The sequence below is a fragment of the Tachypleus tridentatus genome, chromosome 10 (assembly GCF_004210375.1).
Source record: "Tachypleus tridentatus isolate NWPU-2018 chromosome 10, ASM421037v1, whole genome shotgun sequence".
Taxonomy (NCBI): domain Eukaryota; kingdom Metazoa; phylum Arthropoda; class Merostomata; order Xiphosura; family Limulidae; genus Tachypleus; species Tachypleus tridentatus.
The window spans coordinates 39,018,126-39,042,772 of record NC_134834.1 but is presented as its reverse complement, the minus strand read 5'-3'; the positions used below and the strand labels follow the sequence as shown (position 1 = coordinate 39,042,772).

General features: G+C 35.4%; 1 protein-coding gene across 3 annotated transcripts in view; it reads left to right on the top strand.

The window, feature by feature from the left end:
* The window catches only part of LOC143229096 (clathrin interactor 1-like), a 71,723-nt gene extending 51,041 nt beyond the window's left edge, over positions 1 to 20,682 (top strand). For all 3 annotated transcript variants that reach the window (XM_076460921.1, XM_076460920.1, XM_076460919.1), the window contains exons 11-13: positions 5,041 to 5,161; positions 16,909 to 16,974; positions 17,239 to 20,682. In XM_076460921.1, the coding sequence (XP_076317036.1) occupies positions 5,041 to 5,161; positions 16,909 to 16,974; positions 17,239 to 17,366 (315 nt within the window). In that variant the 3' untranslated portion in view covers positions 17,367 to 20,682. The remainder of the gene's footprint in view (positions 1 to 5,040; positions 5,162 to 16,908; positions 16,975 to 17,238) is intronic.
* Positions 20,683 to 24,647: the final 3,965 nt, after the last annotated feature.

Here is a 24,647-nt window from a genome sequence, read left to right as displayed (position 1 = left end):
TAAGGATCAGAAAGAGGAAGTAGTTCTAATTAGAATATCCATTGGTCACAGCTTTTTAACTCATCATTTTCTTTTATCTGTAACTGATGCATCAATGTGTAGTTTGTATAACACTCAGGTCACAAAAAGCCACATTTTACTTTCTTGCCATCGTTATGACTCTCAACGATGACACCATTTTAAACATGTTCTGTCTTGAGGCTTGTCCATAATGTTAAACAGTGTTAGTTTTTTAAAGACCATTAATCTTTCTAATGCCATTTAAGTTTTTTAATTTATACTTTGGACCTTTCTAATGTGATTCCCTTTTGAGAATCATGGTCCATCTAGTTTGATGTGAAATTAGAAAATGGCTGTAATGTTAAATAACTCAAAACCAGGACTGGAAAGGCCAACTTCAGGTGACTGATGGTGGTTTTTGTACTTACCTGTTAGTCTTCCTGGCACGTTATGATAATTACAATTATGCAACAGAAAGTCATTTACAACTTGTGTTACTGTAGTTTTTCTCTTAACCTTGTAGACTAGATGAAAACATTGGTTTTATGCTATTTATGTTTTTTTTTTAACTTTTTTTGTTTTTCTTTAATTTTGCTAAATTTACTTTAACTTTTTACTGGATGTTTGGCACAGATAGCTTAGCTGCTTTGTGCCATAAAACACCAAATCAACCAACCAACTAATCTTCAAGTTGGAGCAAGAGTTTCTACACTTAGGTGTTGCTTGCCTTTTCTTCACAATTCCAGTGGCTTGACCTTTAGCATCCTGTGACTTTCAGGTTGGGTTCCCTCCACATCATATTTCTATGGTACAGTTATATCATATTGAGGTCCCCATACCCTAGCCACTACATTTTGGATCTAACTTTGAGTTGAGAGCTCTGTAATTTCAATGACAAGACGTGAAACTTCATATGTGCAGTTGAGCCTCGATGAATGTCATGTAGCTAGTTGGCCTATTCTACCTATATTTAGATTTCACTTTTATCTAGGCAGATAACATACCTGTTCCAGAACTTGTGCAGACACCCACTAATGTGCCTTATTATATTTCAGTATTGTATTCCTATTTTTCTATGTTGACACATTCTGTGTAAATCTTGCTATCTAGCCCCTTCACGGGGTCAGTGTGGAGTGATAACTAAAGGTGAGAAGAGATGTGTTTGGATGTTCACATTTTCCTATGCCAAAAATGTATTTCTGATAATACTTACTTCCTCGTACTCTATCTCACCCTTCCTCCCCATGATAACCAGTGTTTGGGTCTCATAATCTTACTAGTCTAGTAAAAGTGAATGACAAATAATAATGAGAAGCTTACATACAAATTGGGTATAGAGGAATATTGATATAGATGGGGTGAGTCACAAGACTGAAATCACTAGGATTGGTATAGTGAGGTATAAAGACTGGAACAAATGAAATATAATTCATACCATTCCTTAAAATATATAAAGAGAATCTTTCATCAGAATAAAGTTGAAGTGTGAGATATATTATCAGAGATACATTTTTGGTAGTGTAGGAAAATATGAACTTTTAAAAAGTCTCAAGTACAAGTTTCATTAAGAATAAAATAATTATAAAGTACATTAATTATTCTAGTAAGTTACAACTGTTAATTTTTATATTGTATAACTTTGTAAGTTAATTTGTCCATCTGTAATAATTTGTCACTTTTTGTTTTTTATTCACTTTGTATTTTTATGTAAGCTAGAAATATGTATTTCAACACATTTTTAGGTTCTTATTGTATTGAGATTCCCCAGGTTTCTTCTTTCTTTAATTTTATAAATAGAATAAAATAAATGAAGTTTTATGTTACAATTTTAGCAGTAACTTACTAATACAGAAAATACCAGTAGTAAACTAAGATTTTGGATGTCATTTTTTACCAGTACCTTACTGCTATACTCATCAAAAGAAAATTTGTATTAATTTCAGTAATTATCATCTGTATAGTGATGAAATTGTCAGTGTAAAGTAATGGTGTTCCAGTTAATCGACTTAGTCAGTTTTTGCTCCCAGTCAACTGATCAATCACATTTTTGTATGATCAATAATGATTTTGGTAGTTTCAGAACATATAGGTCTTTGTTCAAATTTTTGGTAAGTACCTTTCAAAATTGTGGTTTTTCTCTTTTCTTTCAGTAAAGTACTTTGTGAAAAAAGTAATAAAAGAACAAGCTTTACTCTTAGTTAATTACCCATAAGAGGATCTATCAAAATACACTATACAAAGTTATTGCTCTAGTAACAATGGCAGGTACCAATGCAAATGTGATACCTTTCCTTGTCTTGGCAAAAGTGCCAGATTATTGGTGTGAAAGCATTTTTGGCTTTAAGAAGAGTAAAGATTAACCTCCAATGAAGTACAACCTAGATATGAGCTGTGTTATATACATTCTGCATAATAAAATGTAGGTGTACATTTGTATGTGTTTGTTTTTACTCTTAATTGTACTTTAACTGATAATAATCTTACAATAAAATAAAAATTAACAGTTTTTAACATGACACCCTTGGAAGGTGTAGCTTAAACTTATTCTTATTTTTGAAAATGTTATCTATTTTAAAAAGTGAATGAGGGCATGTAGCTAGTGACATAATTTAAAAAATCTGAATGTTTTCAGTTAGTGATTAATGGCTGAAAACAAATGCATACAGTATATAATGCATGGACATCACTATCAGCTGAGATTTTTTTTTCATTGAAAGTGAAAATACATATACCCATTATATAACTTATTTTAAGACAAAATACATGATAATTATACAGTTTAACAAGGCATAAACTGAAAAACAATTTCAACAAAAAGATTCTGCTTAACAAATTTGTTGATTTAATATTAAAAATGAATATTAAATAAAGGATATATTGTAACTTTTATCAGCTCTAAAGTATAAGAAAACTGTGTATATAGTTTTTCAGGAAACTTCACAATTTTGATATTTTACATAGACCATGAGCATAAAGATTTCGGTACTAGTATATCTGGAATTTCTTCAAATTCACAGCCAAAGATTTCTACTATTGATGCCTTCTCAGTCTCAAACCTTCCAGTCTTTGACTGATACTGAGAATAATAATATAGATGAAGCTCTAGTTGAATCTGTTATTGATGCTGTGCTTCCATTTAGTAATGTAGTATGTGTGAATACTTTAAAAAGTTTGTTGAGAAGTTTGACAAATGATAGTTCTATTAGAATGGAAGATGATCTGACAAAAACTGAGAATGTAGCAATCACATTCAGTGTATGGACATCATTAAATACATAGAGCTATGATGCAATAACAACTCATTACATTTATCAAGAATGTAGATTGAAGAACAGCAGTTTTGAGAACAGAATTTTTTGAAGTCCTTGTAGAGGAAAATATGTTGCATGATGTTTGCAGACAAGTGCTGAAAAATTTCAAATAAGTCAACATATTATTGTAATTGACAATGCCATCAGGTTGCAGAAGATATATACCATCCTGAATTAAACAGGTATTCATTGCTACACATATTTAAATTTAGTAGTGAAAAATTCTCACGCAGTTCAAAAGTACCAAAGCTTAGTAGAAAAAGGAAGAAACGCTTTAACTAACTTCTAGATGAGTTCTCTTCACACTGAAATCCACAAAGTGAAGTAGAAGCTTCTCCTTCCCAAACCATTACAAGGCCACATGATGACATGAGTGGTTGTCTCAGTAAGCTTTTGCTTCACTCATCATCTTACCCCAAGTTGAACAAAAAGTGCAGTCTAGCTACCTAATGAATGAATATTTGCTGTGAAATTCTAATCAGTAGTACAAATGCAGCTACCAGTTTGGCTGCCATTTCTGATTTCACTCCTTTAAGTCATGTTCTCAGTCCTTTTTAGTCTACTTTTGTTTTTTCATGCCTGAGCTTTTTTGATTATATATCATGACTTTGTGTCAATACACACCAATAAACCACAGCAAGTAAGAAAATAGCACTCTGTAGTAACGAATATTAACTTTAGAATCGCAACCCTATTATTCAGAATAGACCCATACTTTACAGAATCATCCAGATTCTTTAAAATGTATGGTCTACTCTTTAGAATAGTGTTAAAACCTTTTACAGTAACACCATGGATATTAGATTAACAGTTTCTTGTCGTCACCTGCATGCACTCGGTATAACTGTATCAAGCATCATTTCTTGTGATATTAGCTTAAGCAATTATCATATGATGCTAAATGCTCTTTAATTTGGAGAATTTCATGAAATTTATCAACTTTGTGCTTAAAAGTTCACAGTGAATAATAACTGTACACTCATATGATTCTTTTGAAATTTTGGGGAAGAAACCGTTAATCTAGGGTACTTGCCCTAACCAATACTTGTTTATATTTACTTGTTCTTTCACCATATATTTATGCTGCTCTAAATCAGCCAACTTTAATCTGAATGACAAAAACTAAAAATGGTTCACCTTTACTTTTAAATGAAACTGTAATGAGTTCAAACTGATATGTGACATTTTGCATTGATGTGCACAAAAACTTGGGTCAAAACTGAGTGGATTTTGTTGAATAACTTTCATAAAAAAAGGGTTAATAATCAATCATTTATTGGTTTTAACTTGAAAATCCAATTTCAAACACTAGTTTAATGTTTTGTTATCCATATTCATTGTATAATTAATCCTGGCTAAAGATTAAAGTTAACTTTGTTTTAGTAGTTTGCTATTACTAATATCAGTCAGATGAATTTCATAAACTTGGTATCTTACCAATAACCTTGGACATGGGCAAGTCAAGAGATAGACTAGGTGTCTGAATTATTTATTCTACTTGAGTTGGTTTTACTTGTACAGTAAATCAACAGTTATATAAGCATTTGAAGAATATACAGCCTAGATATACCATAGATTTATTATTTTGGATTATTGTTCATTAGGCAGGCTGTTTAAGATAATGTAGGCTTTTCTTTCTCTTTTTACCCACTAGCATCTTCCATGTACAAAGGAGAGAAAATAGTTCCTTAATTTTAGTGAGTTAAATTTTCATAACATTTTATTATAGAGTGCAACACAGAAAACCAACACATGGAGCCACAGTGGTAATGTAGACATCAGTGTGGACAATCTTTTGCCAGTCAACAAGTACATGAAACCAGCTGCTCCTAGTATGAATCAGCTTGCAAGTATGTCAGACTATAACTTTTAATAGGATACTCGCATCTTCTCACAAGGTTAGCTATACTCATTCAGTGCTGCTCTCTGTATTCAAACGTTTTCTTTACTCGTGTCACAAGCCTTTTCCACCTTTGTTGGAATTAGTATGTTCCAATGTGTATCTTATATAAATCCTCATACTTCATTTCTTAGTAGCATATCTAGCATGATATGCTCATGAAATGAATGTAACTTTCTTCACACATCTCCATCAAATTTTCACTTCTTGTTTAGCAGTGTTTCAGTTAATACATATTCTTTTGTCTGCCTAGTGCTTCCAGTGTGACAAACAAATTGTTTTTTTTCCCACAGATTGTTTCCTTTTGACTTTTTATTTTTTACCATTTAATTCTTGTTGCTATATTTCTACACTTGAATTTGGTGCACCTTTTCTTGTGGTACAAATTCTGAAGTTTGTGTTACCACTTTAGGGATCACATTAACAACCAATGTATTTCTTCTCAGGCTTTAAGTGCATGCAACCTAACAGTGGATATCTCTGCTTTTATACATCTGGAGAATGAGTACTACACAGGTCAACCTTTGTCCCATGACTCCTCTTGAGTTGGCTGATCTTGTTCAGAATGGTGAGGGCTTTGATCATTTTTTCTCTCTCCTGAATTTGCTGTTCCTTCCTAATTGCAGCCTAAAGAATCACCTAGGCCTAATTCAGTCTTTGTAGATTTTGTGTATCAGGTTTGTGATATTTTTATTCCTTTCTCCTTATTTCTTATTCTCCTCATCCTTCCTTGTTACATGATCAAGATTATTGACCATTTTTGGTTTTTCCTCCCTCCTCTGATGTTTGGATACATGTGGATTCAGTTTCTTGCAATTAAGTGAGGGAATCAGCATGCCATGCTGCTTATAGACTTCTGATCAGTTCAATATTTCTTACCCTTGCAAGGACTATCCATTTTTAGATCAGCAGTTGTTAGGTTCGTTGTTATCTATTTGGGGTAAGCCTCCGATGTCATAGTAGCTGAAAAAGCCCCAAAACATCTTCTTCAAGGGATGTTTTATGAACTGATTGATTTGAGATTCTCAAAGTTTCTCACTTGGAGATCTGTGAACGTGCAAACTTGTTTGACCCTGTACGAAGAAATGAGTCTCGTCACTGAATAACATCTTCCTCCATTGTTCTTGTGTCCAGTTCTTGTATTTCAGACCCCATTGATACCGTTTTTTCTTCATTGAGTTCGTAAGAAGTTGTTTTTTGACTGGTCTCTTTGCCCTTCTAATGCAATTTTCGAATGAGGTAATATTCCTCAAAATTTTGTCATATATTTCAAAAATAGATCGATCGTACTGCAAAACACAGCTAATGATGTCGATCTGTGTGAAAAAATGACTATTAAAGGAAATCAGTGGGTCCAGCGAGTTTATACCAGCTGCCACGCTGTAAATATTGTAAAATGATTATTTGTTTCAATTATTTTGCACAAGGGTGTATGTTTGTGTTACGTATGCCCAATATTCATGCCTTACCCTAATCAACCTTTTTACTGTCTCTTTCTTCCATACATCTTGTATTGGAAGCTGTTTACAGAAATCCTAAATAGTTTTCTACAGATACCTTCACACTTCTTTCGTGCTTTAGCATGCATTTTGTCTTCAGCTCTGGTGCAAAGTATGTTTTGTTGTTGTTGAGACCTTACAGATCAGAATACAGCTTTGGCTTCAGTAAATTTATCCTTAAGATATCTCGGAGATTTAAATTTTGCATCTTTTTTGAGACTACATCTTTGATACAGTCCCAAAAACTATTGAACATGACTTTTGTTACCCATTTGCCTCAGTCATATGCCATCTATTCCCATCTCACTCCCCAGTTTCTCCACAGAGTCTTTTCTCACCTGAGATGGGCATTTTTCCCAAGACTTGTGGATGACAGAGATGATGTCTCCAACTCTTGCCTCCATATATTTCAACCCCTCAGTGTGGATTCCTGTACGTGGTGAGGGGACCTCCCAGGGAAGGTTTTGTTCTATCTGGTTACCTTCTCTGGGATCTAAACATCCACCCACGTGTTTGCCGTGCGTGGCGACCCGTGAAGGGGAGGAGAGGATCCTGGTGGTTGAGGGTCCAACACTAACACACCACTTTGGCCTCGAATTCCTGTAGACGGGCGGCCTTTGGGTGGCCTCCCTTGGGTCAATCGGCTGATCCACTTGGGCTAGAGTCAACCAAGTACCAGTGTTGGAAGTCCTCAATGGGTGTTGTGGACATTGTGCCTGATGCTGGTGTTTGGGTATAGTGCTCACGAAACCCTGGCGTTGCTGCATTGTCCTTGCATGACTTTGTAGTGCGTCCCCATGGTGGGTGGGGTCAGTGGGTACCAAAATTTTTTTCCTTTTTCCTATGGATCCTCCAAAAAATTTAAATAAAATTGTAAAAAAACAGTCAATGGGTAAGTGACCACGTCTTGAATACTCACAACAGCAATCTTCAACATCAGTAGCACACGTACCTCATTTTCTTATATTACATTCTCTTTTGGAAAAACCTTTAGGGCAAATGTCCCCTTTTTTTTATTCAAAAGGGACTAGAGGGACTTACTGGCTCTCCAAAGTCAGTAAAGAAACTTCGATCTGGTGACATATTGGTTGAAACATCCACATCCCAACACAGTGAACTCCTTGAACTCAAAGGCAATTGGGGATATACCTATTGAGGTTACACCCCATGCTACCTTGAATTCTTCACGAGGAGTTATTGTTGAAAGGGATTTGAAGAACGATCCCGAGTCAGAGATTCTCGCTGGTCTCTCCCCCTCAAGGAGTTTCTGCAGTGAGGCGCATCTCCACTCGCAAAGATGGAGTTACACTGCCAACAAATACCTTCATTTTAACATTTACTTCACCACGTGCACCTGCCACCATCAAGGCAGGTTATCTCATTTGCAGGGTTCGGCCATACATACCAAACCCTCTTCGATGTTTCCAATGTCAGAGATTCGGCCACTCAAAGACATCTTGTCGTGGTTCCCTGACATGTACTCGTTGTGGAGGCAAGGACCACGATGCCTATGACTGTGACATACTTACTTTCATTCTTGCCCAAAATGGTTGGAGGAAAAAGAGGTGCAGCGTTTGAAAACGACACATAACATTAGTTATCCTGAGGCTCAGAAATTGCTGTCCACAACTCCATCTTGGACATATGCTGCTGCACTTCATTCCACAACTACATTGGGAGAGCAGACAGATCTCTCTGTGCCTCCAAGAGAATTGTTTTAAAATCAAATGAAAAGCCTTTTGACCTCCGTGGTTAAAAAGGTTGATGAATCGACTTCCACACCCATCTCTGTTCCTCCCATACCTTCCAACAAACCTCAAGATCCACGTTCTTCAGTTTCAAATACAGGCATTTCTTCTGATACATCTTTTTCTCCCACCCCAAGAGACAAAACAATTATTCGTTCACGTCCTCAGTCACTGGATTCCTCTTCCAATAACAAAAACCTGCCCACCCGACCCAGAGCAGGATCCATGGAGGTTGATAGACCTCTTCCGACTAAAGACAGTAAAGAAAAAAGACGTGGTCGTAAACCAAAGGGTTCTCCAGCGACTTCACCTACCTGTTCTTAAAAATGACCACCTTGATACAATGAAACTGCCGAGGTTTACGTTCTAATCTGGATGATATCAAAATGCTGATTGCTTCCTACCATCCTGTTTGTCTTTCTTTACAAGAAACATTTCTCAAAACTGCTGATACTGTCTCCATTCGGCAGTTTTCTCTGTACAGAAATGACAGGTTGTGTGATGGTCGAGTACATGGAGGGGTGGCACTGTTGGTTGATCAACACATGCCCACCCTGTCTTTGTCACTCAACACACCCTTGGAGGCTGTAGCCATTCGTGTTTCCTTGGGTCATACCATCACTGTTTGTTCTCTGTACCTGTCCCCTGGAGAGACATATGATCAATCAGATCTTGATGCTCTCATTGAACAGTTGCCATCTCCATTTCTAATCCTAGGGGATTTTAATGGACATCATCTTCCTCTGGGGAAGGGCTATTATTGATGGGAGGGGCCGATCTGTAGAGCGGATGCTCTCTGATCACAATCTTTCTCTTTTCAATACTGGTTCTTCCACTTACTTTCGTGCACCTAGTCAGTCCTTTACCACTATTGATCTGTCAGTTTGCTCCCCTTCATTATTCTCCCATTTTTCATGGAGGGTTGACAGTAATCCACTAGGCAGTGATCATTTTCCGATCCTTTTGAGAGAGACTGGCCGTGGTCGATGCCACCCTACTCGCGTGCCCCGGTGGAAGCTGGATCAGGCAGACTGGTCCTCTTTCACTGCTCTTGCAGAACTTGATCCTGCCATCGTAAATCAGCCATCAATAGACGACTGTGTAGCAGTGGTAACTGACTGTATTACACATGCAGCTGCTCAGTGTATTCCTAAAACCTCGACACGTTTTCCACAATATCCTCATCCGTGGTGGAATCCTGCTTGCCACTTAGCACGGAAGGCTCAAAAGCGGGCCTGGGATACTTTTCGTAGATATCCCACACTTTCAAACCGGGTTGCTTTCCAACGGGCCTGTGCACATGCTAGGTGGGTAAGACGTCAAAGCCAGGAGGAATCTTGCATTAAGTTCACAACCAGCATGTCTTCTACCACCAGTTCCAAGATCATATGGGACAGGATTCGAAAGGTTAATGGGCACTACAATTCTGTCCCCCTCTCGATCTTACTATCTGATGGTCAGGAGATGACTGATGTTCGGAACATCGCTAACACTCTAGGTGAAAGCTTTTGCCGGGTATCTAGCACTTTTGCTTGTTCCTCCACCTTCCTGGCCATCAAGACTCGGGCAGAGCGATCACCTCTTTCCTTTCGAACTGACTGTTTCTTTGACTATAATTGTCCCTTTACCCTGGTGGAACTAAAAATGGCCCTTCATCGGTCTGCCAGTACGTCTGTTGGACCTGATGATATTCATTATGACATGCTGCACCATCTATCTCCTGCTTCTCTTGATGTCCTTCTGATTGTTTTCAACCGGATCTGGCAGGAGAATGTTTTTCCTGATGCCTGGCGCCAGGCTATTATTTTACCTTTCTCTAAGCCAGGGAAAGATCCCAAGATTCCTACAAACTACCGTCCAATTGCTTTGATGAGCTGTCTCTGTAAGACATTAGAAAGGATGGTTAATGCTCGTCTTGTTTGGTTCCTTGAATCAAACAACCTCCTCTCGCCCACCCAGTGTGGGTTCCGTCGACAGCACTCCACCACAGACCACCTAATTCGTCTTGAAACATCTATCAGAGAAGCCTTTATCAACTGCCAACATCTTGTATCAATATTCTTTGACATAGAAAAGGCTTACGACACAGCATGGAGGTATGGCGTTTTGGCGAGACCTCCATACATATGGGTTACGTGGCCATCTACCCATGTTTATTAAAAATTTTTAATGGACAGGAGATTCCAAGTTCGTGTGGGTTCGACACTTTCCCGTTCTTTTGTACAGGAACTTGGAGTCCCTCAAGGTTGTGTATTAAGTGTTACACTCTTCAGTATAAAGATAAATGCCATCACTGAACAACTCTCTCTCACTGTTGCGAATGGGCTGTATGTCGACGACTTTCACATCTCATGTCAGTCGTCAAACATGAGATATATTGAGCGGCAACTACAAACTGCCCTCAATTGTGTACGGAAGTGGACTCTGGTGAACGGCTTTAATTTCTCTCTCTCCAAAACTGTATGCATGCACTTTTGCCGTCGACGGGGTATTCACCCTGATCCTGAACTTCATATCGGTGAAGTTTTGCTGCCATTGGTCCCGGAGACCAAGTTCTTGGGGCTTATCTTTGATCGTAAACTGAACTTTATACCACACTTAAAGCAGCTTCGGGTCAAATGCACAAGAGCACTGAACATCCTCGGTGTTCTCTCTTCTACCAGTCGGGGGGCAGATCGCTGTTCAATGTTAAAGGTATATCGTGCTCTTATTAGATCGAAACTCGATTATGGATCAATGGTCTATGGCTCTGCCAGACCCTCGGGCCTTAAAGATGCTGGACCCCATTCATCACCAAGGGCTTCGACTCTGCACTGGGGCTTTCCGTACCTCTCCAGTTCAAAGTATATACATTAAATCTCATGAACCTTCTCTACACCTTCACCGTTTGCAACTATCTTTATAATATACTTCAAAACTTCATTCCTTACCAAAGCATCCCACCTGGAAATGTGTTTTCCTTCCTCGGTGGGCAGTACTTTTTCAGAACAGACGATCTGTCATTGCTCCGTTTGGCCTTCGCATCCGGGCGCAATTGGATGAATTGGGTCTGTCCTTGGATAACATTGCAGATTCCACAGGTCGCCCATCCCACCATGGCTTATTACAGCCCCAAATGTGACCTTTCTTTTAGTCACCTAAAAAAGGCAGATACTCCAGATTGGAAGTACCGTCTTTTATTCAATGAATATCTTTCAAACAATCATTCAGTTCCCATTTATACAGATGGTTCCAAATCAGGTAATTCAGTGGGCTCTGCTATGGTTTGCTTTGGGTCAGTAGTTGTGTGCAGAATCCCTTCTACAGCTTCTGTGTTCACTGCTGAACTGTATGCCATATCTCTTGCCCTGGATCATATTGCAGCTGAGCAGTACTCCAACTGCACTATTTATACTGATTCGCTTAGTTCTATACTTGCCTTGGAATCGCTACACGTTAGCTCACATCCTATTCTCGCTGATATTCGAAATTGAATGGCCCATTTTTCATTAGCAGCTACTTCAATCCAGTTTTTCTGGATACCAGGCCATGTTGGTATTCACGGGAACGAGCTTGCAGACATGGCAGCTAAATATGTCTGCTTCAGCACCATCACTCCTATGCCTATTCCGTACATGGACTATGGTGTTGTCTTCAAGGCTCGGCTCCGTGCCAGCTGGCAGTCCACTTGGAGTGAGCAACGCGACAACGAACTTTTTCAAATCAAACCCAAAATTTGACTTTGGCCATCTAGCTTCCATAAAGTTCGGAAGGAGGAAGTTGTTCTCACTAGGCTACGCATTGGTCACAGTTTTTAACTCATCATTTTCTTTTATCTGGAACTGATGCACCAATGTGTAGTTTGTGTAACACTCAAATCACTATCAGCCACGTTTTACTTTCTTGCCATCGTTACAATTCTCAACGACGGCAATATTTTAAACATATTTTTTCCCGGGGTCAGTCTGTAACATTGGACAGAGTTATTGGTGATGGTGACTCTGTCCACCTTGATAATGTTTTTAATTTTTTAATGGCCATTAGTCTTTTTAATCTCATTTAAGTGTTGCATATTTATTCATTACACCTTTTTAATTGTGGTTCCTTTTTTACAGTTTTAATCCCTCTCATTCAATTTGACATTGGACAATGGCCAGAACATTAAATAACTCGACACCAGGACTGGAAAGGCCAACTTCAGGTGACTAACGCTACTGTTTGAACTATCCGTTTGAACTACTCGTTAGTCGTCCTGGCGAGTTGTTATTATACATTTGCTGCATATCATTTCACACTTTTACTACTTTACTTTTTAGTACTGGCCATATTGACTCATAACGCGGAACCAGGACTGGAAAGACCAACTTCAGATGACTGACGGTGGTTTTTATACTTACCTGTTAGTCTTCCTGGCAGGTTATGATCATTACCATTCTGCTACAGGTAGTCCTTTACAGCTTTGTTGACTGGATGTCAACATTGGTTTTTACGCCATTTTCTGTTTTAATTGCCGTTTTGCTTTTATCTTCAATTACTTTTACAAATTTTACTCCATTTACTTGACTTTTATCTTTTTACTGGACATTTGGCTACTCATTATTACAATTTTGCGGAGTGTCTTTTAAAACTTTTATTCTTTTACATTTTGATAATAGCTGCTATGACACATAACCCGGAACCAGGACTGGAAAGGCCAACTTCAGGTGATTGACAGTGGTTCTTGAACTTACCTGTTAGTCTTCCTGGCAGGTTATGATCATTACCATTCTGCTACAGGTAGTCCTTTACAGCTTTGTTGACTGGATGTCAACATTGGTTTTACGCCATTTTCTGTTTTAATTGCCGTTTGCTTTTATCTTCAATTACTTTTACAAATTTTACTCCATTTACTTGACTTTTATCTTTTTACTGGACATTTGGCTACTCATTATTACAATTTTGCGGAGTGTCTTTTAAAACTTTTATTCTTTTACATTTTGATAATAGCTGCTATGACACATAACCCGGAACCAGGACTGGAAAGGCCAACTTCAGGTGATTGACAGTGGTTCTTGAACTTACCTGTTAGTCTTCCTGGCAGGTTATGATCATTACCATTTTGCTAGAGTAAATATTTTACAACTTTGAAGACCGGATGTCACCATTGGTTTTTACACCATTTTCTGTTTTAATTGCTGTTTCGTTTTTACATTCATTTACTTTTACAAATTTTACTCCATTTACTTGACTTTATCTTTTTACTGGACATTTGGCTACTCATTGTTACAATTTTGCTATGTATCTTTTAAAACTTCTATTCTTTTACATTTTGATACTGGTTGCTATGACACATAACCCGGAACCAGGACTGGAAAGACCAACTTCAGGTGACTGACGGTGGTTCTTGAACTTACCTGTTAGTCTTCCTGGTGGGTTACGATCATTACCTTTTTGCTAGAGTAAATACCTTACAACTTCTTATACTCTGCCTTCTATCTTAACATTGTAGACTAGGTGTCAACATTGGTTTTATACTTTTTTGTTTTACCTTCATTTCCATTTATGTCTGTTACTACATTTATTTTTTTATTTATTTTTTTTACATTTTTACCGAATGTCTGGCACAGATAGCCTCGCTGCTTTGTGCCATAAAACACTAAATCAGTCAATCAATCAATATATTTCAATAGCACTTCAATTTTGACTTTATCATCTTGTGGTGGTTTACCAATTTTGAACACCCACTTTTGGATTGTCTTGGCTTCTTGTGGATTTTGTTGCATAGTGTGGGCTTTTGTATGTTTTCTTCATGCACTGGGGATGTGATTTTATTATTGCATAGATGACTAGCTCCTCGCTCATTCTGAGCAGGAATCAATCACTCATACTCACTAACTCCTTTTTGTGGTGGCTCATGTGAGTAGGTTGATCACATTGGAGAAATAATTTTTTGACCCACTTATTACCTTCCATTTAGGGGGTACTATTTGACACAAATATCAATCTTGCTCTGCCTTATCCTTTACATCTATGTTCAATGGAATTTCTAGTTCATCTTGCCATTTTGGATCCAGTCATTTACTTCTCACCAGGTTCTATCACTTTTGGGGATGTGGTTCTCTGTGACTGCACTGTCCCCTCTCAGTCGTATATTTATGAAATCCCTTCATTGGGCATTTCATGAATGACTGAACCTTTGCCTCAGATCTGCTTTCCACGCAATTCCATTTCTACTTTCCTGTGAGACAGTCTGCATTGGTGACTGAACAAAGCCCATATGTCATTGAGCATGCTGCTCCCCCTACCCCCATCTGGATCTACATCTTTTCATGGATAGGTGGAATGGATCAATTACCAGAAAGCTTTGGGCTGTTCATCTGCAGATGAAATTGTTTTGCATATCAGTGTTCTCAAACTTGTATCAGAATTGTTTCGCTATCTTCTTCTTGTCTGTCATTGTTTTGTGGTGGTTTGTTCAGGCAATTCTACAGTGGTGGCACATATCAATTACCAAGTTAGCACCCAGTCTAGAGATCTATGTTTCTTTACATTAAATCTATTATACTAGTTCCACAAACATAACTTTAACCTTATTGGATGTTGTGTGCCAGGTGCTTTTAATCTATTTGTGGATTGTCTTTTGCACTCAGACCAAATATGTCCAACAGAGAGGATGTTAAATCCACTTAGTTTTCAGGATTTTTTGCCATCATTGTGGTTTTCCCAATTGGATGCCTCTGCCACAGATCTCAGTACCAAGTTTCTCCAATGTTGGTCATCTGTACCATATCCATAGGTTTTGGCAGTCAATTCTTCAGCCAGGATTGATCACAAATATCTTTATGCATAGTCTCCCATCTGATTGTTTCATCAGGTGATTTCTCTTTTCTGCTCTGCTCATTGTTGGGTTTTCCTATTTTTTCTTTATTGGCGATGTCTTCCTTGGTTTTCAGTGTTATGATAAATGCTCCTATCACCATCTATCTCTCTTCCACTTTTCCCCCTCTGTTTTGTCAAATTCAGCTCCAGATTCTATATCCTATGTCTTCACACCTGGCTTTTGTCCAGTCCTTGGCTAGACAATCTGGTTTCATACGTGTCACTTCCTTGTTATCTAGTTCGATATGGTCATCCTCCATGGAAGTATACCAAGGCAAGTGGAAAGTCTTTTGCTGTTGGTCTGCTAACAGGTTGTTTACTGTTAACAAGTCTCTAATGGCTCGTATGGTGGAATTTTTCACTTATCTCTTCAATCATAGGTCTTCAATCTTGTCACATTTGAAATATTGGGCAGCCTTATCACTTACCTTCCATTTTTTTCAACATCATAAAGTTTTTAATTCCCCTGTTCCTACTATGCTCAAGCATTTTTCTAGGTGCATCTACCTCCCAACCATCCTGCCCTTCCAGACTGGGACATAAATATGGTTCTCCATACCCTTACTAAATTTACCTCTATTAGAACCACTTTTCTTGTGTTTCTTGTTTCACCTGCTCTTAAAACATATTTCCTTCTTCTCTTAACCTGTGAACATAAACAATCAGATTTGTTTGCCTTTGATGTTTCACATACATAAAGTATCACTCTACTTTTCTTTGTATTTATTCCTGTCATTCTTTTCTCCTTAAATCCTCAATAGTTCAGGAGGAATGTTCATCCTTTCTCCTGATTTCCTTCTATATCCTATCTATACCCTCAACAAGATTGGGATAAGCTTCTGTGTTCAGTCAGGGTCTTTCATTGTTACTTAGCATGTAGTGCTAGCTTTTAGGGTGCATGCCTTTATATTTTTATCCCCTAGCAATTCTTCTCCATTTGTGATCTTTCACCTACCCTTTTGGTTTATTTGGTCTAATCTTCCCTAAGTTTTACCTCCCATGCATAGTTCTTAGTTTTTTCCTTACCTCTTCACAGACTTTCCATCATTCCTCCCTACTTTTCCAATGCTCATACCTTCTGCCAAACTTCGAAGTGAAGATTCTGTAGAGAAATCTAGAAGGTGGTCACATGCATCATATAAACATATCATGCTACTATTGATTGAGATGAAGCATGATGATGATGATGATTTACTTGAGAGATGTGCTAAAATATAGTAATTCTAATGGGGGAGGTGGAAGGCTTATGGTAAGCATAAAGAAAATGTTTGCATATAGAGGACAACACTGAATGAGAATAGTTAATCTTGTGATAAAAGGTAAGTAACTATTGGAAATACACTTTCAGTATCTGAAAATTATAACTAACAAATACTTAAAATTTTGAATAATTAATTGTATATTATGTGCAAGATCTACTAAGCATCTCTTTGCGTAGCTGAGATATCTAACAAATATACAAGCAAACTTAATTTAATTGTTATCTAATACTATTTCATTATTTCATGATATATTTTAAATAATGACATATTGAAACTCCATTGAACTCTTGTTTTGATTTTAATATGTTGTGAAATTTTACGTATCACTCTTATCAAGATTTTTTTTTTAAGGTGTTAATAACCTTACATCACACATGCAGCAGATGTCCTTAGGTCATGTTCCACAACAACCTCTTGGTAAGGTCATTCAAGCTCTTTATATTTTTATACTGTTAATTGAGTCTTAAAACTTGTATATTGTTGATTTTTTTCAGACAGTGTTATTTCTACTAAAATGATTTTCATTAGTAGAACTTTTGTTTTTGTCTAACTGTAGATAAACTTCTATCTTTACTGTGAACAGCATTTTGACATATATTTCTAAGTTCATTAGATTTGATAAGATCATTTAAACACAAGTAAAACTTTATAACAATCTTATAGTGTAAACTTTGATTTCAGGAGCGAGTAATTCAACACCTGCTTTTTATAGTCCAAAGGTTGGAAATGTAACATCTCCTGTTGGAAATCTTCCCCAAAATTCTGAAATGGGTGCAGCCTTTAATATACAGGGATTTACCTCTATGTAGCTATAATGTATGTGTACATAAGGAACTGCCAGTTTGAACACTTATTTTGCACGATTGTGTTAGAATTGAAAATATACTGAGGATGTAGCTTTTTTTTGTGTGTGTCATGTTTAAGATACTTATGAGCCTAGTGGATGTGGAGTTTTATGTCATCATGAAAAATAAAAGTATATCTATATATCATAATTGAAGACATCCTTGAAGAACAAAAGAGTTTGTGGCTTTACTTACAACTGAATTACATGGCAACTGTAGAAATAGAAATAGCACCTGGTTTTAAATATGTACTTATATAGGACAAAATATTAAGCTGTAATATTGGTACTGGTGTAAAACAGATTTGAATTTGAGAATATTTTATGTATTAAAATAATTCATCACTTATTAACTTTTGTAAGTTTAACTTTTGTATATTAAAAACAAACTGCTTGTTCAGTGATTGAAGTAACCTTCAATAGCACACTTACTTCAGTAGGCAAAAAAATAGGTATTCAGCAATGCTAATACATGTTTTGATAGAAATCATAGTTTGTTTTCTTGTGAAGGTTCTAAGTATATGTTGTATACATGTAGCTCTCTTTCATAGCTGCATTTAGACATACATTAAATAATAAGTAAACCCTGATATAACTTTGTTTTTATAGGGTGTTTTTTTTTAAATTGTAGCAATTACAGGTGAATATTCTAAAATTTTTAAGCAACTTAATGCTTGAAAGTATTGCAGAGATTCAAATTTCACATGTGTGGCTGTACATTTTGTGATTTCATTGTACAAGTGATGGACATTTTTAGTTATACAAAGTTTGAAACATTATTAAAACTAGTTTGTTCTATATGCATTCTTTAAAAATGAAGTCTGGCAATAAGGCAGTTGGTTATTCATGGACTCATTATTAAATATACTTTCAGTATATATTTTTAATTTAAATTAAAGTACTTAAGTTATTTTTATAAGTATTTATAAAAAGTGTTAAGTTACTTAAAATTCTGTTTTCTTTCAGTTTCTTTCAAAAGTGAGTTTAAGTTATATTTTCCTCAACTTCATAATGAGAATCTCGACTTTTAATTCTTATTTAATGTCACTTAATTTGTAACTTTTTACATGTCTTTAAGTTACTGTATTAATTTAGGTGATGAACTTGTAATGTTATCAAAATAGTAAAATTTCACTCTGTACTCCATTGTTACTGTGTAAGTGCAAAATAAAAGTATCTGTTAAGTTTAAGGTTAGTCCTTTAATAAAATATTTTTATCAAGTCATGAGATTTAAAATACAGGTTTTGCTATCCTTTGAGTTAATAACTGCATTTGACAGAGCCATGGTACTTTATGAAGAACATTAAGTATGACAGCATTGCATGAGATATCAGTCACGAATGAACTAAGTATATTGCTGTAGAAAACCAAGGTAAATGCTAAATTTGTAAATTTTAGGATTGTACATCCAGGTATCTCTGAGTAACCCTGTGTAAAATGCTGCCCTGGACGAACTATTTATTCTCACTTTAATAATTTAACTGTAATTGAAAATAGGAATGCTGCACAAAATGATAAGCACTTTGAATACTTAAACTTTGCTATTGAATGTCTATCCATATGGTAGCTTAATATTGGCAAAGTTTAAATTATATCTAGTACACTTTTATCATTTAGAAAAAAGTTAGAACTTATTTCCCTATCATTAAACAGTATAAAGTTTCCTTTTGATTTGTCAATGAGTTATGGAAGTTGAATGTTGTGCTGGTGAAACTTTACAGAATTAAAGCTTAAGATTTAACTTGTAAAGTAGCATCTAATTTTATTTCATCCAAAACCTGTGGTCATTACAAAGCTTAATACAAGTTCACAAGGTAAGAAAACCTTGGTGAAGAAGCTTGCTATATAACTTGCTCTGTGTATTAAAAGTGTCATGGTGTGGATTGTATGTAGTATTTTCCTGAACAATGCACATAACAGACTGTATATTTAGGTTATGGGCTTTATTTTCATTTCAAGTATAGTTATGTATACTCAAAATTATATTGAAAAGAATTATGGTATAGTTAAAGTGACTATAATATATCAAGAAAGAAATATATGAAATATAATTAAATCCCAATTTCCATCTTTAACTATAAGTTATCAAAACTTCAAAACCATTGAAAGTATTTTTTCTTGCATATATGCTTTGTTTAGTTTTATCTACAGTTATTTCATAGCCCCTAGTATTAATTTGTTTCTAAATAAATTTTCACAACCTTGAATGTTTTTTAATATCTGCGTATTAAGATTCAGTGTCTGTCTGTGTATGCAAATCACATAACTTCTCTTAAACCACTGGTCATACTGGTTTTGAAGTGGTATCAAATGAATCGTCTCAGTTCCAACATTTGGAAAAAGGTAATTTCATCCCACTCTTCTCCTAAACTGCTGGATGTATCAACTTCTATGTGGTGTTAAATAAATTGTTTGGACCTGACATTTGCAAAAAGGTAAAACTTTTTTTATCCAAACACTTAGGGAAAGTGGGTATTCTGAAAAACACTTTTACAGGGATTCCTTGAAAGTGAACCCCAAATTTAGCATTGATTTACTTACATTAAAGCACATAAACAAGTGAGCTTATTAATTACCATTTACAACTTGGTTAAAGAAATTTAATTTGGATTATGATGGTAATGATCACTAAACAGAAAGTACAAAAGAGTAGTTCAACCATTAATTTACAGTTATAAAGGTAATGGGCTTATAAACGTGGGCTGTAGGCTTATGGGTTTGCTAGTAACGATACGAGTTTTTTACGTCACCACAATGCATATAGCTAAGATAGCATTGCAAACGTCAAGATTGGTAAAGAAAAACATGTTTTTTTTTAATTAAACTAAAGTTTTCATTTCTCTCTCTAGTAGACTGTGAGGTATAATAGCATTAAAATTCTGTGTTTGATCTCTGTGGTGGGCATGACATGAACAGCCCATTGTGTGGCTTATATTTAAAACACAAGTATTTTAATATTCTACAAAATTATTTATGAAATTAGGTTTAAAACTGTTAAGATAATTTCATATGAAGCAGTGATAGGTTCCTGTTAAAAGCAACTATATTGTAGAAAGTAATTCAAGTTATTTTCATCCTGTAGAATTTTTCAACACTCTTGAAGCATATTTGATAAATGAAATAACAAATAATCATGTATCTTCACGATTAAATTTTTTTTCACATTTGTATTGCTTCAAATGCTATTATCCTTTGTTACATGTTTATGTTTAAACACTTAGTTTTTAGATTTACAAACATGTATTGAAGCGAGTAGAAAATAAAAGTTATGTGAAATTGAGTTATTCAGGTATTTTAGAAAGTTTTGCAATCAGAACAGAGCGTCATTCATTATCTTAGGATATTCAAGAATTGACATACATACACACATGAAAATCTTCACTTATCGACGTATTTTTGTAAGTTTGAATGAATTACGAGAATCACATTAATTTTGTGAAAAATAAAAACGTTCAATCTGTGGTTACTTTTATTAGCTTATACATTTCAATTAGAGCTGGGCAATTAGTGATATTACCTAATCCATCTGTGAACGGTCCCATGAAGTGATTGCATTTAACTGATGGTACGGTGTTTCTTAAATCATGATACATACAATACAAAATTGTTGGCAGTGGGTTCTGCCATCCAGTTACCTTTCCTCCTCTCAGCGATTAAAAAAATGGTGGTGGTGCCAACCTTTACACTGGACAACGGCTCAAGATTAGTGATATATAGTAGGTTTGCCATAACAAAATACAAGGGAAGCAAATTTAGGACAACTGTAATTGAACCCAAGACCTTTAGGCCACGAGCATTTCCCTACCCCCTCTTCCTCGAATCTGAAACAAAAAGTGAAACATTTGCACGTGTTGAATGACAAGAATTTAAATGACTGATACCATCAGTGTCTAAAGCTGTACATCTGAAGTAGAGACGTATGCCACAATTCACGAAATGTGTCTATTATGTTTACAAACTAAAATAATGTCAATAATTATATATCAAGTCTTATAACTTTAAAAAAGTGTGAATGGTATTGGTCATATGGAAAGGTTTGTTTTATCAGCTCGTATTTAAACAATTAAAATAAATGAAAAATTAATTCTAACCACATTCATGATAATGTTAAACTGTTATTTGAAGTACACACTTAAAATCAGTTCGCTGCCATATGAAACTTAACGGGGAATTGCTGAGATTGCAAAATCGATGGCCCTAGCGATGCTGCTCGTACATGCGTGATGGTCATGATGAATCTATCTGGTTAGATCTGAAAACCTCTATGACTCAAGTAGATAAAAACATCATATTATATGTGTTTCAAGATAGAACTTGTAAACTAAACTTGCGTTATTTTAATAACTTGAAAACTAATCCACACAATGCATCTAAAATAAGATTATGCAAGGATCTTATTTGACAATGTGTGATCAAAATTGTATATATTATAGATGTTACAGAAGTAAATGTAACCAAACAAAAATTATGATGTAAATTTAGGTCTCATAAATATATTAATGTTATGTTTGTTTATGATTTTCCAACAAGATGATTCAATATAAATATGTCTTTATAGATATGCCTTTTTATGTAGATCGTACATCAAAATCATTATTGTACAAAGAGTAATACATGTTTAGAAATTGAAAATAATATCGGAGTAATTCATATGGGAAATATTACTCATCTTAATAATAGCCTTCTTTGTAGGATGAAACAAAGAAAATCTCATGAAACTAGTTTTTATTCATCATACTTATATACATTATAATTACTCAATGTTAGGCATTTAACTTTTTATAGTTTGTTTTGAATTTCGCGCAAAGCTACACGAGGGTTATCTACGCTAACCGCCCCTATTTCAACAGTATAAGACGAGAAGGAAGGCAGCTAGTCATCACCGCCAACACTTGTACTACTCTTTTACCAACGAATAGTGGGATTGAACGTTACGTTATAACGCCCCCGCGGCTGAAAAGGCAAGCATGTTTGATGTGACGGGGATTCGAACCCGCGACCCTCGGATTACGAGACTATTTTATAGAAGAAATCAAATAGCTCTTGAATAAATTCTCAATTTTTAATAATATCCATAAAATTTAAGTTTATTTGACTACCCAGCAAATAAAGGTGTAAAACCATTGACACCCAATCGTTTTACTATAGTTTGTGGGTAATATGGAGCTTCGTAATCTATTACATGCAAATGTATATAGTCGAGCACAGGCTTTGGATCTAATTTAGTGTTTATGTGGCAAGTATGACGTATGTACCATAGCGATTATTAACTTTTTGCTGCCAACTGTACTGATGCCGCGTGTCATTTGTTTACGTTTCGGGTACGTCGCTGCTGACAAAACCACAGTTTTTTACCACTGAGTGATAGATTTTAGGTCTAAAACGTTACACAAATAATTAAAACTTTATATATACATTTAAGCTCTCTCCCGCAATAGAAATCTTTAAACCCCAGTTTGAAAGATAGAAGTGAATTTTATTTCGAGCATTGGATTGACAATCACAATGATGGCTTTAAAGTTCGTGCCTTATTTCTTTGTTTTTTTAATACCTATTTTTTCGTTTTAAATTAACATTTTTTAAAAATCTTTGCAACTGAATTATCCTTTAAATTGTTGATTTGTTTTTACATTGGTTACTACAAGTGTTGTCTGTTACAACACTGTAAATAAATTACAGAAAAAACTAGGTAAAATTATTCATTTTTTAAGTGAAATGCACAGGAAATCCTGGCAACAATTAATGGGATTAATTAAAGTTTTGACGGTATTTTTGTTTAATATGTTTATATATCGTGCAGATAAATTGGGTATCATTTTGTAGTAGGGGCAAAATCACCAGAAATCGATCTTGAAAGTCAATTTTAGAAACGCAAGTACTTATGATAGGATTTAATAGTTTTTTAAAACATTATATTAAATATAAAGATATGGCTACTCATAGATCGATATATCAACAATTAATATTAATTAGATATTAGGATTGTCAAACAACTAAGGCCGAAATTATAAACGGTCTTATTCAGAATGCTCTTACAAAATATTATATCCAGCTGAAACATGGTTGGATTTTAGATATCGATTTTACGCAAACGAAAAACTTCGTCATTTTGTAATGAAACACCCTTCTTTGGATAAAATGTAGCAACTATTTCAACTACATTTTTCTTTAACTTGTTATTAAATATTATTTCTTTGGCTTCTCTGCTATTTTTTCCAATTTGTTTTTCTACATTGGTCTGCATTGTTAGTTAAGACAGTAGCGCATATTTTCTTTACTACTGAAATACTGAAGGTAATTGTACAACTTCCTTTGTTAATAGCATTCAAGGATTTACTTTCATTTAGTTTTTCTGAAAACATTTGATATCGCATGTGTGTATATATAAAAATATATTTGCATTATTTTATGACGTATTCAATTTCTTTGTCATCATCATCATTATGTTCAACTAAGTTCAAATAATTCAATATATGTTGTTATTTTTTGTGGCAAGCAGATGCGAACCTTAACTATCGTATCTAGAATTTCTGAAGATTATTACTGCCCTTTTATAACTAATTTGCGAGAAGTCTCTAGTCAGATACAGTTTTGTTTTGTTTTTTAATTTTTGGGCAGCATATTCAGCAGCATCACGTCTCCAATTTTGAACTTTGCCCGAAAAATTAAAAGCCGTGGGGGCTTTATAATGTGACAGTCAATCCCACTATTTATTGGTAAAAGAGTAGCCCAAGAGTTTGCGGTGGGTGGTGATGACTAATTGCCTTCCCTCTAGTCTTACACTGCTAAATTAGGGACGTCTAGCACAGATAGGTAACGTCTTATTTCACCGATATAGGAGGCCTTACAGCCTCCGTACGTATATAAGTAGACGAAATGTAAACAATGGGCAGTCGGCAAACGATCATTGTGACGGAAAAAAACATTTTAATCTGAAATTGGGTTTCATAATAACTTTCAAGTCAATTTGGGAATATTGAGAGTTACGTAATATTTTCATTTGTTTTGTGATAAGGTACCTCTGTTTCCCGAGATATTTTAAGCAGATGTATGAGGGAAGTTTGGGTACAGAAGGTATCGTCGGTGGCTTGATAAACAAATTAGCATCATGTATAACAAGAACGTTTAGAAACGAAATAAGTCATTTGTCTAAATATCACGAGCATCTCTAATGATGAAAGTAAGTTTCACAAATTTCTTGACCAATACATGAGATATTTTACTTGTGTTTTAAGTTTTTAAAGT